This window comes from Mercenaria mercenaria, chromosome 3 (assembly GCF_021730395.1).
Source record: "Mercenaria mercenaria strain notata chromosome 3, MADL_Memer_1, whole genome shotgun sequence".
NCBI lineage: Eukaryota > Metazoa > Mollusca > Bivalvia > Venerida > Veneridae > Mercenaria > Mercenaria mercenaria.
In genome coordinates this window covers 77,738,257-77,754,546 of record NC_069363.1, presented here as the reverse complement: position 1 = coordinate 77,754,546, position 16,290 = coordinate 77,738,257, and the positions used below count along the sequence as shown (strand labels likewise).

The following is a 16,290-nucleotide window of genomic DNA, read 5'->3' as shown; positions in this document are numbered from 1 at the left end:
ATTTCCAGGGGTGTGTAAATCTGATAGTATTATGCTTGTGTTGGAGTTAGCTCCCCTTGGCCAACTGAACAATTTTCTAAAAAGTCACAAGTAAGCTTTATACATGTATCTATTTATACAGGAATAGCTCTTATGATCAAGTAAAGTAATTTGTTTAAGGAACTTGGGTAGTATTTGATTATATATACAACACACAGTGTCTAGGAGAAGGGCATAATGCTTCAGTTTTAAGGGTTTAAAGTGATCCAGATATAGGCAAATTGGATCAAATGAATTACTCGAGTGAGCCATCAGTGCTTTAGCCAGGGGCGTTTGGCGCTTCTTTCAGTGCTATAAAATCTAAATGACCTGTAAAATGTAACGTATTGAGAACAAAACTATTTTACATGAACAATACAATTTGAATGTCAGTAGGTTGTAATTAAGGTGGTGGACACATAACAACACTCGGCAATTTCTGTCTGATTATGGACTCTCATGTGATTCAAAATTCTCAGGACGTAAATTTAGATGAACTCAACTTGGCTTTTCATAAAGATGGAGAATGCGGAAACCTCATAATTGAGCCATGCCACGAGAAAACCAACACAGTGCATTTGCGACCAGCATGGATCCAGACCAGCCTGCGCATCCTTGCAGTCTGGTCAGGATCTATGCTGTTTGCTAATGGTTTCTCTAATTACAATAGGCTTCAAAAGCGAACAGCATGGATCCTGGCCAGACTGCGCAAGCTGGTCTGGATCCATGCTGGTAACAAATGCACTATGTTGGTTTTCTCATGGCGCAGCTTATATGGAGATTACGTAATTTGTTGAGTCACCAGAGTGTCATTTCAGGCCCACTACCTTAAACAAACAAACAAACAGTCATTTTTAATATTTCAGAGAGACTTCACAAGCAAACATTGTAGAGTTGTTATGGCAGGTTGCTATGGGGATGGAATATTTGGAATCCAAGAAGTTTGTTCACAGGGATCTGGCAGCTCGTAATGTGTTACTTGTGTCAGAACATTTTGCTAAAATCAGTGACTTCGGAATGTCCAAAGCCCTGTGCAGAGATAACAATTATTATGAAGTAAGAATTTGTTTGTTTTTTTAATGGTTCCAGTATTTTGTTTTGATTTATGAGTCACAGGTTTCAGGAACCTCAGCTGCTATTTTCGGCAGTGTCAAGTTCCCATATTGACTTTTGGTTCTAATTTTGACTTGTCTTTAGCAAATGATGACACTCCCATGGCAGGCTGTATAATACAAATTAGACTGCACCATATTTTAACACTGCAAAAGTCTGAAGTTATAAAACAGAGTTTGGCATCCAGTCTAGGAATTCTGCAATACCATTGGTCAATTTGAAAATTGTGCTCAGAAACAGCCAATCAAATGCTAGAGTTATGAGACTGGTTTCCAAACTCAGTTAATAAATGCAGACCTGTGTTCTCTGTAACAAAATTAGATTAAGCTTCAAAACCAGTCTCAGTGTGAAGCTTTTTTTACTCATAGGCGTACTAAATAATGTACAATTAAAAACAAAATAATCAAATGTAAAGATACTTCCGATACAGATGGTACTTCTACAGTGTTAAAGGATGTTATACACTGTACTTGATTTTTAGTGATCAAAGACTAATTTGTTTAAGCACAAAGTGTTGGGTTTATCTGTCATGTTAATTACTGAAGCAGGTTGTGTTATTGTTATTGTGCACTAATCTACAGACTTTTGTATGTGTGTGTGCGTGTCACAGATTTTACATAAATTTATTGATTATCATGAAATAAATAATCCTAGTGGTAGAGCGCCCGCTTTGAGTGTGGAAGATCGTGGGTTTGATCCCTGGCTGCGTCATACCAAAGGCGTAAAAAGAGGTACTAGTAGCTTCCTTGCTTGGTGCTCAGCATTAAGAGGATAGTGCTAGGACTGGTCAGCCTGGTGTCAGTATAATGTGACTGGGTGGGGTATGATGTCACATTTCTACGGTGTGATATTCCATTGAAGCAGCAGTATAAAGTTGGGCATTGTACTTACAGCTACAAGTAGACTCCGTCGTTTATATGACTGAAATAGTCAGTGAAATTTAATAGAAATATTGCATTAATTTGAGCCGTGCCATGAGAAAACCAACATAGTGGCTTTGCGACCAGCATGGATCCAGACCAGCCTGCGCATCCGCGCAGTCTGGTCAGGATCCATGCTGTTTGCTAACAGTTTTTCCAATTCCAATAGGCTTTAAAAGCGAACAGCATGGAGCCTGACCAGACTGCGCGGGTGCGCAGGCTGGTCTGGATCCATGCTGGTCGCACACCCACTTTTCTCATGGCGCGGCTCATTTATCTGTAGAAGTTGATATCCACAATGAAATTGCTGTTTCTGCCAAAACCAGGAAATTTATGCCCACCAAAAATAAAATGATTTCAGAGTATTAGAATTTGCATTAAGAAACAGGCAAGAAGTCTGCAACAAAGATATTGTTTGACTTTAGAAGTGCAGTATTGATCTATTGTAGAATGAGTGAATATCACCGGATAAAATACTTATGACATTATGACATATTCATTTACAAAATGTACATTAATTTTCATTGTCAAAATGGCATTACTTCATGATATGAAGTGTATGTGACTTAATATTACTTCTATTCAGTTGAAAGTAGATATTGAGAACTAACCTATCTTGTAACTCCTGCGATCTTGAAGACATTTTCAAGTCCTGTCCCAAAAGCACATTCAAAAAATGTCATTTAAGTCGAATTTTGGTTATTTCAAAGCAAATCGCCTGATTTCTTGGAATTAGAAATACCGAATTTCAACTGTATTATATTTTATTTTATACTCTTCTGTGAAATACTGAAATTTATCCGTGAAATAAAATTGATATTTTCACTGTTTCAAACAGTGAAAATATCATTTTTATTTTTCACTGGTACGGAACTACATTTGAATGCGAAATGATATGAATTATAAATGATAGGAAATTCTTTGCAAAAATATTCTTCTGTATAGGTAAAGATATATAGAAATAATAAAAGGATCATAAATATTTACATTTTATCAAAATAAAATGTCAAAGAAATCAGGAAACGCAATAGAACTATTTCTAGTTTTTCTACAAAGACATCCTGACGTCACGACATTATCACGTTATGATGCGATGCACGTGACGTTGCGTGGGCAAACTGAATAAAATTTGGTTAAAACCATTTAAATGCATAAAGTAAATAGAAAATATGTTTGTTTCAGTGTAAGATCGAAATATATTTCACTCGTGAACACCATAATTTACATTTCACTCGTGGCTGTGCCACACATGAAAATATAGCATAGTGTTCACTCGGTGAAATATATTTCGATCTTACACTAAAACAAACAAATATCCTCTATGTAAACTATCATAGATTATGATTTTTATATTTTAGGCCAAAGAAGCTGGAAAATGGCCACTGAAATGGTATGCCCCAGAGTGTGTGTATTTCTGGAAGTTTGATTCCAAATCTGATGTATGGAGCTATGGTGTCACTATGTGGGAGGCAACATCTTATGGAGACAGGCCGTATAATGTAAGGAACCTTTTTCTTATTTAGTGTTTTAAGAATGATAACAATGGTTTTTTATTTTTATGCCCCCAAAGGGAGGCATATAGTTTTCAACTGTCCGTCCGTTCATTTGTTAGTTTGTTGGTTCGTCACAACGTTAACTTTTTTGCATGAAGGCTTTTTACTCGCGAACCACTGCACCCAGGACCTTCAAACTTCACATGCTGATAGTATTTATTGAATACACGACCCCTATTGACTTTGGGGTCACCAGGTCAAAGGTCAAGGCGCTGCGGGGGCATTTGTTACCATTAATGACAGCTCTTATTGTTTTTAAACCTGTAATTGTTATATTGCTGTATTTGAGATGGACAATTTAATGGTACAGCCCTCAAAAGCCTAAATTTGTTAGCATTCTTCTATAGATGTTGGACAACTGTTGATGACTATAAATTAGCTTAGAGACAAACAAATTTAACTAAATGACTTAAAAAAAAATTTAAGTCCATGTTTTTCTTCACCAGAAAATGAAAGGGCAGGAGATTTTGCATTTCCTTGTAGAAGAGGGTAGAAGATTGCCAAAACCAGAATTTTGTGATGAGGAGGTGTATGGTGTCATGTTGCAGTGTTGGGAGTATGAGTAAGTTACGTCTATTATGTTATAGTTTGGATATTAAAAACTTCATGATTTATAACTCAAAAGGGGGGCAAATAGTACTCAGACTGCCAGTTAATTTATAACTTTGGTTTGTCTGTCCTGGACATGTCAGTTATAACTTTTGAAATGATTCACTCAAAAACATGACACATAAATAAATTTGGATGGGAAAATGTGTGAGGTGAGTTTGGTCTGTACGGCCAAGGTCAAAGACCAGGCCACTCACTAATTTTAAGGCAGAAAAGGTCACTCACAAGTTTTCAAGCAATCATTTCTCAGCCATAGCTCCTTCAAAGTATTAAGGAAAATTTAGATGGAATTAAACTTAATGAGAAGTATTTCCAACAATGGTCTTGTCCATATCTCTGAGGTCAAGGTCATAGGCTAGACCATCCTTACTTTTACCCAGACATACCCCTATCCCTGTGTCAGGTGTGCAATTTTGGGTTCAGACTCATTTCTTGTTTTTATTCTCTTTCTGGTTTATTGCAGTCTGCAAGTAAACTTGTAAACTGTAAGGTTTCAAGCATTCTTAGAAAGTAAAAAGAGGAAGTTTCTTCCATAATATTTTTGGGTCTCAGAAAAGTAGAAATTGAGAATATAGATTTATTCCAATCTGTAGGTGCTTAAAATCTTGTTTACCAAATTAAGACTTTCACACATTATCTCTAGTGGTGTGCAGATGCACTTTAAAAAGGAATGCCACCTGCTAAGCTCAATAGGTAGAGTGTTGACCTATGCATTGTACTGTTGTGAGCTCGATCCCTTGGGAAAGAGGTATGTTCTATGTTTCGATTTGATAGGAGACATTGTGTTTGAAATCATTTGTCCTCCGTCTCTGGTTGATAAGAAGTTGGCAGTATCTGTGTAGAACAGGTTAGTACTGGTGCAAAATCCAGGAACATGGGTAAGGTTAACTGTCTGTCATTACATAACTGATATACTGTTGAAAAAAAAACAACAGAAAATGAATGAAGGAATTTATTAAAGAGATCACAGCTTTCTGAGATATTGAGAGAATGTTATATTTTGTGGATTCAGTGCCTGGTGGACACACCTGGTTTAATTATGCCTTTTGATCAAACAACTGAACCTGGTTTAGCAGCAACCTGTATTAGGCAGCCACTTGACATAAGCAGCCAATCAGCTAACTTTCCAAACTGACATTTTTTTTTCTAATTTCAACTTGTCTTAAGCATCCACCTAAGCGGCCATATTGTGTCACTTTTTTTTGCTGGCTGCTCAATAGAGTTTTGTCTACACAGTCATACCTGATTATAAAAACCCAAAACATAGTCTGTATGTGCAGATCGTCTTTGACAGGTTAAAATGCACCTATTGTTAATCTAGTGGCCTTAAGATCCAGGCTGTCTCTGTTCATAGAAGGTCTTCCATATAGGTTTAATTTTTATGCCCCCGAAGTGAGGCATATTAGTTTTTAACTGTCCGTCCGTTCGTTAGTTCGTTCGTTACAACGTTAACTTTTTGCATGAAGGCACTTTACTCGCGAACCACTGCACCCAGGACCTTCAAACTTCACATGCTAATAGTACTTATTGAGTACACGACCCCTACTGACTTTGGGGTCACCAGGTCAAAGGTCAAGGCGCTGCGGGGGCATTTGTCACCATTAGTGACAGCTCTTGTTTGAACAATGAATTGAAATGATAAATTAAAGCATTTTTAGCCCACCCAGGATGTCTGGAGTCATTCATTCACCTCTTAGTCAGGTTGGGAAGTTGTGAGTTACTTGCAGAGAACAAGTCAGTGCTGATAAGAAATCAGGGAATCTAGGAACACTAGAGTTTGACCTTTAGCTTGCAGGCGGCAAGTGATTCTGCCTTTGCGACCAGTGCAGACAAGGTCAACCTGCATGTCGTCACCTTAGCGCAAACAGGCTGATCATGGTCTGCATGCTGTTATCCACTTCTTGCACTGAGTCAGTGTCCATTTTTTGTGAACACCCCTTTGAATAAGTTTTTTTTGTGAACACCCCTTTGAATAAAAAATGGTACTGCCTAAATTGAATGATGGACCAGTCCATTTTACAAATTTAGCAAGCTTAAGGTTAAGAAATCCAGTTTCAGCTGTATATACACTAACTTGTCAGGTCTTTAGTATGGAACTTGGTATGAAACATAGCCATCCTTCTATTTACTGTCCTTTACTTTGTATGGATTCTGTTGCACACTTACATAATTATCTTCATAGATCTTTTAAACCCTCACATTCTGTTCTCTTGAAAAGCCACACTACAAAAGAAATTCAGTTTCATGTTGCAATGGTGGTATAAATACTTTTTTTATGATTTTTTTTATGAAAAACAGTACAATAATTAAATTATTACACAGTATGAGGCAAAATTACTGGAAAAAATTTTGCCACTCATATTTTAACAAAAGTTAAGGAAACTGCAATTAGAGCTTAATTTGATAAAGATTTGTTGCCAAGCAACGTGAAACAGAATCTGTCATACGTGTATATACAGTAGAAACTCGGTATCTCGGATTCTAAGGGATCTAGCGTTTAACTTCAAGATAAGTAAAATCCAGCATAAATTTATATTTTGTGCACATGTTTTCGGGACTGGACTGGAAAATGAGCCGTGCCATGGGAAAACCAACATAGTGGCTTTGCGATCAGCATGGATCCAGACCAGCCTGCGCATCCATGCTGTTCGCTTTCAAAGCCTATTGCCATTAGAGAAACTGTTAGCGAACAGCATGGATCCTGACCAGACTGCGCGGATGCGCAGGCTGGTCTGGATCCATGCTGGTCGCAATGCCACTATGTTGGTTTTCTCATGGCGCGGCTCAAATATCTTTGAGATAAGAGAGGTTGAGATAATGAGTTTGAGGTAATGAGTTTGAGGTAACGAGTTCCAAGTGTACTTTGTACTTTCATATATAAGTTCCATGTACTATCCAAAATTGGGCTGTGACTATTTCAGTTCTAAACTATATTTATATGTTGCATAAAATTCACCCTGTCAGATAACTGTCAGGTTGTTGTCTTTGATATTAGTGATTATCTAAATTTGTTTTACTGTATCATAAGAATGTAAAATCTCTTACGCTTTGACCCCTTTCAATGTCAGATGCTCTGGTTGACCTGTTTGTAATGATGGATATACTTTTGTAAGTCATCAGTCCTTGGGTATCCTGTGCTGGTTTCAGCATTTATCTGTAAAACTTTGCCTATATTTTCCAAGTTTGTTTAACCTTTAGCCTGCTGGCAGCAAGTGAATCTGTCTTTGCAACTAGTGCAGATCAAGATCAGCCTGCACATTGGTGCAGTCTGATCAGGATTGCACTGTTCGCCATTCAGTCAGTATCCTTTTGGTATGCACCTCTTTTAACAGTTAATAGTACTGTCCAAATTAAAAATGGACAAGTTCATTATAGAAATTTAGCAGGGTAAGGGTTAATTGGTTCTTCTCTGTTACATATAGAGATCTTCACAGCTTAAAATAGAAAGGAAAAATAGCTTGAAATAACTTACTCTGATGATTTGATCAATGAATCTTCACCAGACTTGGCAGCATTTTGGCATGAACCTTTCACAAGTTTTTTTTTTTTTCCAAATGATTCCACTCCTCGACAGATGTCTTCAGAGCTAGAAAAACATAATTATTTTAGATTATATCAGTTGTCAAGGATCTTCACTAAACTTGGTTTAAAGATGATTGGATACTGGTAGAAATGGGTTCAGCTGTGTCAATGGCCAGTGATAATTTTCCATCGTGAGCAATTAAAAACCAACTTTATCCACATATTTATAATTTGTGATTAAAATAGTTTTAAAAAAGTTACATTTGTCAGTAATAATTATTTCAGTCTTCAGAAGCTTAAAATAGTCACAGCCTTAAGAAATGGATCATTTTATAACCTCTATTCTTGCATGAGTTTTGTCTCTTCTCTTTCAGTAAACACGACAGGCCGACATTTCTGGAAATTGCTTCATTTATGGCTTCAATATATAGAAGAATGTCGCAGGAATCAATCAGCTAGCATTTGCGGGAAAAGAGTATGTGTTCATGTGCTTCTCCTACACAATCAAGTCTGTTTGTTTTATTGTACAGAAAATATCGAATTTTTATGACATTATTGAAGTTTTTATGAAGAGTATTCCATAAAATCTGACAGCTCATCAAAATGTTGCTATGGACGAGTTCAATTGGGACTATAGTACAGTAAATGTACAAATGTAATTGACTACAGCTGATTACAATTACGGATTACTGATTACAATTACCCCAGGTCTGAGTAAAAACACTAGTGAACACCACTGGATTTGTCTATAGTGTGAACTACACAGTGTTGCATGAAACAGATCGTGATAAGCAGTACTCGAAGTTGAGTGGAATGCAGAAGCCAAAGGGCATCAGAAACATGTATCAGTACTTTTGATTAGATGCTTTTTTCACCTAAATGTGCTATGTTAGACCTGACTACTATCTGAAATGGAGTTTCCCAACAAAAGATTTTTTGTCCAAATATTTTGGTGTGTATTGTGAGAGTGGTTGCAATTTTTATACCTTGATGGGTATTGATGTATGTAGAAATGTGATGTAAAAAGAGTTGATGAAACATTATTCATTAATTAATAAAGTGTCAAACAAATAACAAACAAGAATATTTCAGCATAAAGATATATTAAGAAATGAGGTTTGAAATTCATAAAGGTGAAGAAAACTCGTCCTTTTCTTTGGAAGAATCTATCTAAGGCTTAGTTGTGAATAAATGGTACAAATAAACCTTTTAATACATACAAGAAAAATGTTTCCTTAAACAGATTTGGTTATAGTTTGCAAAAAAGGATAATGCACTTAGGAGGAAAGTAAACCTACGCAGTGATCTCCCTTGCCACTATGCTCTCATTGATCAGTGCCAACGCAACATTCATGTGACCATTGTTCATCATGGGATGATAGGTAAACATGGCGGACGAAACGCCGAAGAAACGGGTTCCCCTTAATTGTCTTCTTTGTGATAGAAAGAAGTACTATAATTTAAGTGGAAAACAGTTGCCAGAATTAATAATTAAGGTTAACTTTTTAACAAATTGGGAAAAAAATTACAAAATAATTAGATGAATAAAAAAAGTCCACTTAGCTGAATTTTAGATAAATTTGTGTTAGTAGTGATCAATGAGAGCATAGTGGCAAGGGAGATCACTGCGTAGGAGAGTGTTAGAAAAGAGTTCTATATTCATAAGCACACATACATCTCAGTTAAGTAATTGTCTAAGTGCAAGTTTCCATTGTTAAGTTAAAGTGTTAAATTGTCTTGAATTTTTTTTATTTTCACAATAGATACATTGCCGTGATAGTTCTTTCAAGTTTTTATAAGAAATAGAAAGTTGAATTGTTTTGTTTTAATTTATAGAAATGTTAGATTGTTCATTGTCATAGTTAAGGTGCATAGACTCTAAACATCTTTTGTCTAGGGTTCTGTTGGTTTTAAAATTTTGGCATAGATTTTTTTTTTTTGTATTTTAGAGTGATTGCTACTGTATTGCATTTATGTTAACGATATAATCTTTAAAAAATTCTCATTTTTGTTCATTTTTTATTTGAAATTTAAGTCGACTTCCAGACACTGGTTTATGTGCTATTTATAGTTGTTGTTCATTTATGAAGTGACCTTACTGTCAACTTTCTAAAATGGTATGTTTTTTGTATAGCTGGTTCTGTTTTACATTTATATTTTTTGTGCCTTTCTTCGTTGTGTTAAAATTATGCTTTGACAGTTTGTGGTTTACAGAATTTTCTGTAAAATTTGTCAGAAAAATTATGTGTGCAACTTCCTTTTCACTGTTATTATAGTAGCCAATTAAGTGTCAGTGAATGTCTGCATAATTTTCATTTGAAAACAGTGTTTTTATCACAGGAAACCTCTTGATTGACTTTTATATATTGAAGAAATATTACCATCAATGTAACATATAGCAAAAGTTATGTTAAATCATTTTGACACTCGGAATTCTCTGTATGCCATCCTGAATAAATTTTTTTCGTTATGGCCTAGTGAAATTATTTCGCAGAACATATAACCTCTAGCTTGTGTTTAAAATAATTAAAAATCTGAAATTATTTTTTTATCTATTCAATTGTTTACATATCCAACTTCCATTGAATTACCTCATAAGTAGATTTAATATAACACATTTTAAGATGAAAGTATTATGTTTAACATATCAGAATAAAAAGGGAAAACTTGTTTCACTGTTTTATTCAGGGCCATCAGGGGTTTTACTTGATTTCAAGACAAGTCTGTTATTATATGTCATTATAAACAACCCTGTGTGCGGTAATACGAAATTTTTAAATTTTCAAAATATCTTGATTACCTAGATTTTAATGTATCATCAAAAATGATTTTGGTGAGGCATTTTCTGCTGTAATTTTCAGTCATTTTTGACACCATTTTTTTTTAAAATTCAGTTTTGGCTTTCTTTGTGAATTGATTGTTGTAAAACTTATAGAATATCTTAGTTAGTGTAAGTAATATTTCATGAAAAAAATTATCAAATTTCTAAATTTTATTTTTCAAATTTTTTATTTTGCCCGATTTTTGAAAGGTAAAAAATTTTTTTTTGCAGTAAAATACACATTATTAAAGATATTTTAAAAATTCTTAAAGACACTTCCACTGCCCTCAGACACCTTTAAAAAGATGTATAGTTTATATCTGAATCTTATGAAGTAAAGTGACAGTTCATGAAAGAAAACCTTGTTAGCCCTAAAAAAACATACGGTTTGTTTCTGGTAAGATGCCCCTAAAAATTAGGGTAGGTAGGTAGGTAGGCAAACTTTTTGGGGGTTTTTTTTACAATGAAGAAAGAACAACACAAAGCAAAAGTATAAAAAAGATAGCGAAAATATCGATTTTTTTTTTTTTTTCCAACACCATAAAAATATTTTAGGGTCTCTAAATTACTGTTTCTAATCACATTTTTGTATTATATCTATGAGTAAAAATACCTTCATCATAAAGAAAACATCATATTTGCTTATAGAATCACAAAAAAAAGATATATATCAAATGAAGTCCAGGTAATCTAAATATGAAAGGGAGGTAATTGGATTTCTTTATGTGAAAGCTAACCAGATTCGACACTGCGATGTTCCTACAAAAAATTAGGTTAGATATTTCATTTTATTTATATAACTAAATTATATCTGATTCGAATTTCAAGCTTAGGTGGAAAATTTTTTTCTGTAAATTTTTTGAAAGCTGTAATTAGGCACATTGTAGAACTTTTTTTTCGTGCTAAGTTTAGAAGTAGTTTAGACAGTAATATGTTATTATACTTATCCATTTTAAAATTGCTCATAGAATTTGCCTTGTTGTGCTCAGGAACGTGAATTTGACCATAACATTACAGGTAAATTCATTGACACAAGTTTCCAGTGTAGAAACTTCAGATTTACTGTAAAATTACAGGAAGTTTCAATTATTTTGTTTCCCATCTTGGAACTTCAGATTTATCATAATTCCTTTGAATTTGAAATGCTCATAATTCTTCATAAAGTTGGTGAATTTAACGTATTTAGGTACTTAATAGAAAAGTAAATGGCTTGAATTTTTTGAAAGAAGCTATTTTATTGATTATTTAACCGAAAATGCACTTGTTTGACTGCAAAAATGACCGAACGTAAAAGATGTCTGCCATTCGCGTACTGTGATAGTTTTTTTGACTGATTATTGTTTATGCAAGCATAATACATTAATATTTTGTGTATAATGTTATTTGAGCTGCGCCATGAGAAAACCAACATAGTGGCTTTGCGACCAGCATGGATCCAGACCAGCCTGCGCATCTGCGCAGTCTGGTCAGGCTCCATGCTGTTCGCTTTTAAAGCCTATTGGAATTGGAAAAACTGTTAGCGAACAGCATGGATCCTGACCAGACTGCGCGGATGCGCAGGCTAGTCTGGATCCATGCTGGTCGCAAAGCCACTATGTTGGTTTTCCCATGGCGCGGCTCATTTATTGATACATGTAATTGACATGTAGCTACAATTTATGTTTATGATTTGAGCAATTTTACATCCCTCCTTAAATTCTTACATCTTGCTTATTAAATTTTTATATGGTTCTTACATGTTAAGGACAATGATATACTAATATACTCAGACTTACCTTCAGATCTGTGTATAGGGTATTGTCATATTCTGTATATAGGGTATTGTCATATTTATGGAAATAAAAGAATATGAGCCGTGCCATGGGAAAACCAACATAGTGGCTGTGCGACCAGCATGGATCCAGACCAGCCAGCGCATCCGCGCAGTCTGGTCAGGATCCATGCTGTTCGCTAACTGTTTCTGTAATTGCAATAGGCATTGATAGCGAACAGCATGGATCCTGACTAGACTGCGCGGATGCGCAGGCTGGTCTGGATCCATGCTGGTCGCAAACCCACTAAGTTGGTTTTCCCATGGCACGGCTCATATAAGGAATTCCAGGATATGCATTTACACAAACAATTACACATACTCAGAGACATTTCAGAATGGAAGTACCTCATTTCAACAGTTTTATATACACTTGGTATACAAGAATAAGACACAAGAAGCGCCATCTGTCACAATAAGAAATTAATAGAAATTAAATGAATATTTTGATGGTGAAAAAATACTTATGAGAAATACATATGAGACACGCCATTAGAAAACCAACATATTGGCTTAGTGACCAGCATGGATCCAGACCAGACTGCGCATCCGCGCGGTCTGGTCAGGATACATGCTGTTCGCTTTCAAAGCCTATTGTAATTAGAGAAACCGTTAGCGAACAGCATTGATCCTGACCAGACTGGGCAGATGCGCAGGCTGGTCTGGATCCATGCTGGTCGCAAAGCCACACTATGTTGGTTTTCTCATGGCGCGGCTCATATATTTTTCTAAAGACATCTGTGACATTTTGTTTTCTTTAGAAAATGGCAAACACATACATACATGTCTGTGTTATGTTAGCTCAACTATACAAAGTATATGGGGAGCTATCCTACTTATCCTTGTGTTAGCCTTGGTGTCTTTGTTCGTGTCTACACTATAGCTTGGTTAAGGTGTTGATGCACTGTCACTCTGTCTCTGTTGTTACATGATAGATTTGCCTCAGACTTGAAACAGTTGTTTCTCATGACCTAAGATGTGTAATCCTTGTGGCAGTATTTTATGAATTTTGCCCACTTTTTGTGTTGGTGCGCCGTAACACCCAAATAAATAAATAAATAAATAAATAGATTTTGATAAGAAATTCAGGTTAAAGGTTTGATTTCTTTGTCTCTGTTATTGCTAAGTGGAATTGATCTAAACTTAAAATAGTTATTCCACACCACAATCCACATCATATATGACAAGATCGTCTGACACTTTTTTAAAGGTGGAGTTTTAGGGAAGTGGGGTGGGGGTGCACCATACCCACAACCAAATTTCTTCACTTGCTTGAACATATCTTGGCAATTCAAGAATGTTTTGTGTCCTGTGTCAAAGCAGTATTGTGGATATATTAATCACTCGAGTGATAGCTCTAGTTTCTGCGGAAATGCAATATTTCACTATCTAGAATCAAAATAGTCAAGTATACTGTCTCCTCAGACATCTCTTATTACTATAGACTAGCCAGTTTTCATTACCTTTATGAGGCAATGGCATTTTCATTTGTGTTTATGAACCATTATTTGTAATTTTATTATTTACGTGCCTTTTGTATAAAGCTGTACATTCAACGTGAATTTATGCCACGAAGTTTTACGTTATACACAGTTCATATAAACCAAATTTTAATGAAAAATTGTTGAGTTTCACTTTTGTATGTAAAAATAGTGCTTTTAATGTATCAAACTTGGAGATAAGCTAACAATTTAGTTGATTACTTAGGTCTTTGAAGTTAGCTATTGCATCATAGTTTTGTTTTCATGATGTCACTATGCATTAATGATGTCATATGTTACGTCATTTCTAGTAAATGTGATGTCATTGCCAAATTGTAGGTTTTGTCTTTCACTGGTTCATATAACATATATAGGTATTTTTAGTTATCTCCGCGACATTTGGTATAGTCATGTACGTACCTGTAAGCGTTCTCATAAATATAACGGTCTTCTGAGATATTATTTTCGGAAAATTGCTAGCGATATGGGTACAACAACCATAAGTCAATAATATAAGTATTCGCAGTAGCGTGTTAATTCAAGATCAGCTTGATATAGCACTTTTCATCTAAAATATGTTTGCGCTATGTTTTAGCCACTGCATTATATACAAATTACCATGTAGCGTACACAGTGGGATTAGGTTTCTTGAAATAAGAAACAGTTTATGTAATCATTTTAAAACTTCCTATTTCTGTAAAAGAGAGAACATGAAGATTTACAGATTTTATTAGACAGTCAAGATATAAAAGAGCCATGCCATGATAAAACCAACATAGTGGGTTTGCGACCAGCATGGATCCAGACCAGCCTGCGCATCCCCGCAGTCTGGTCAGGATCCAAGCTGTTCACTTACAGTTTCTGTAATTGCAATAGGCTTTGAAAGCGAACAGCATGGATCCTGACAAGACTGCGCGGATGCGCAGGCTGGTCTGGATCCATGCTGGTCGCAAACCAACTATGTTGGTTTTCTCATGGCACGGCTCAAATGTGAAACTAGTTTAAGGTAATTCTGCACATTTGGTAAACCGGAAGTAATGGCGTCACTTCATTTATGTAGGATAAAGCCTGGATTCGGCGTACGGAAATGAAAATCATTTAAGAATAAATGGCAGACCGTGAGTAAATTCATTTCAACAGTAATGTTACTATATACTGTGTTGAGCTTTCAACAATGTATATTAACTCTTCTTCAGGAATACAGGCAACAGTATTTTTTTTTAAAAACAAGTTTAAGGTATCTGATCCATAAATAGCGCTTATCTCTTCGGCAGTTATCAGACGATGTCGGTATTTTCAAACTGCCAAATGGTAAACTTTCATAAAACAGCCAAAAAGGATAATGTTATAGTGGACACAACTTGACCCCGATGGTTGACCTTTGTATTGTAAAACATAACGAGGCACAACCTATTATTGAAAAGGTGTGTACGTAAAACGTTTTATACAAACTCATTCCATATAAATATACACGGCCACCCTAAGCACCCCTTATTTCTACAATGAAATAATCGATATGAATAATCAGCCTAAGGTCAACCATCGTGGTCAAGTTGCGACTACTATACCGGGCATATAAATTGAGCCATTTATGGATCGGATACCTTAAGAGCATATTGTGATTGTAGATCTATGTCTATCATTCCAAATTTAACTGTAGACAATGAACTTGCAATTTTTTGTTCAGTATGTACATATGTGTAATTATTAATTATAAGTAAATGATATTTGAAACTGTATATTGTCAATGATTATGTACAGATATTATGCAAAAGTTCTTATATGCCATATATTTTTAGCATGTCTTGTTCTCGTTCCTTTGTGATTATCTACAAAAAACATTCCGTGTTTCATTTGATTGTTTACCTTTTCATATTTTTATAACGTTTTGTAATCGTGCATGTTTCATATAATACATAGGTACTGGTTTTTTAAACCTTTAACCAGCATAATTTCTAAAATGGACTGTTCCGTTATTCAGTTTCGGCAGTACCGCTTATTATTCGAAGGGGTGTTCACTGAAGATTTACTTACTGAATGGCGAACAGTGCAGATTATGATCAGACTGCACAGATGTGCAGGTTGAACTTGGTCTGCAGTGGTCACAAAGGCAGAATCACTTGCCGCCAGCAGGCTAAAGGTTAAATACCCAGTAGATAACTGGCTTATGAGTTTGATCCCTAGGCGAGGACTAAGAGCACTTGGACAGTTTTGATAAAAGACATTGTGTTTGAAGTCATTACATCCCCCATCTCTGATTCTTGTGGAGAAGTTGGCAGATACTTGCAGAGAACAGGTTAGTACTGGTTCAGAATCCAGGATCACTGGTTCGGTTAATTGCCTGTTGTAACATGACTGAAATATTGTTAATTGCCCGCCGTAACATAACTGAAATACTGATGAGAAATGGCGCTAAACCCAAAACAAACAAACAAAATACCCC

At 35.4% G+C, this 16,290-nt stretch overlaps 1 protein-coding gene across 1 annotated transcript in view; it reads left to right on the top strand.

The window, feature by feature from the left end:
- The window catches only part of LOC123524326 (tyrosine-protein kinase SYK-like), a 35,157-nt gene extending 20,090 nt beyond the window's left edge, over positions 1-15,067 (top strand). The window contains exons 12-16 of the mRNA XM_045302425.2: positions 9-90; positions 885-1,074; positions 3,410-3,550; positions 4,051-4,166; positions 8,110-15,067. Of these exons, the coding sequence (XP_045158360.2) occupies positions 9-90; positions 885-1,074; positions 3,410-3,550; positions 4,051-4,166; positions 8,110-8,194 (614 nt within the window). The 3' untranslated portion in view covers positions 8,195-15,067. The remainder of the gene's footprint in view (positions 1-8; positions 91-884; positions 1,075-3,409; positions 3,551-4,050; positions 4,167-8,109) is intronic.
- Positions 15,068-16,290: the final 1,223 nt, after the last annotated feature.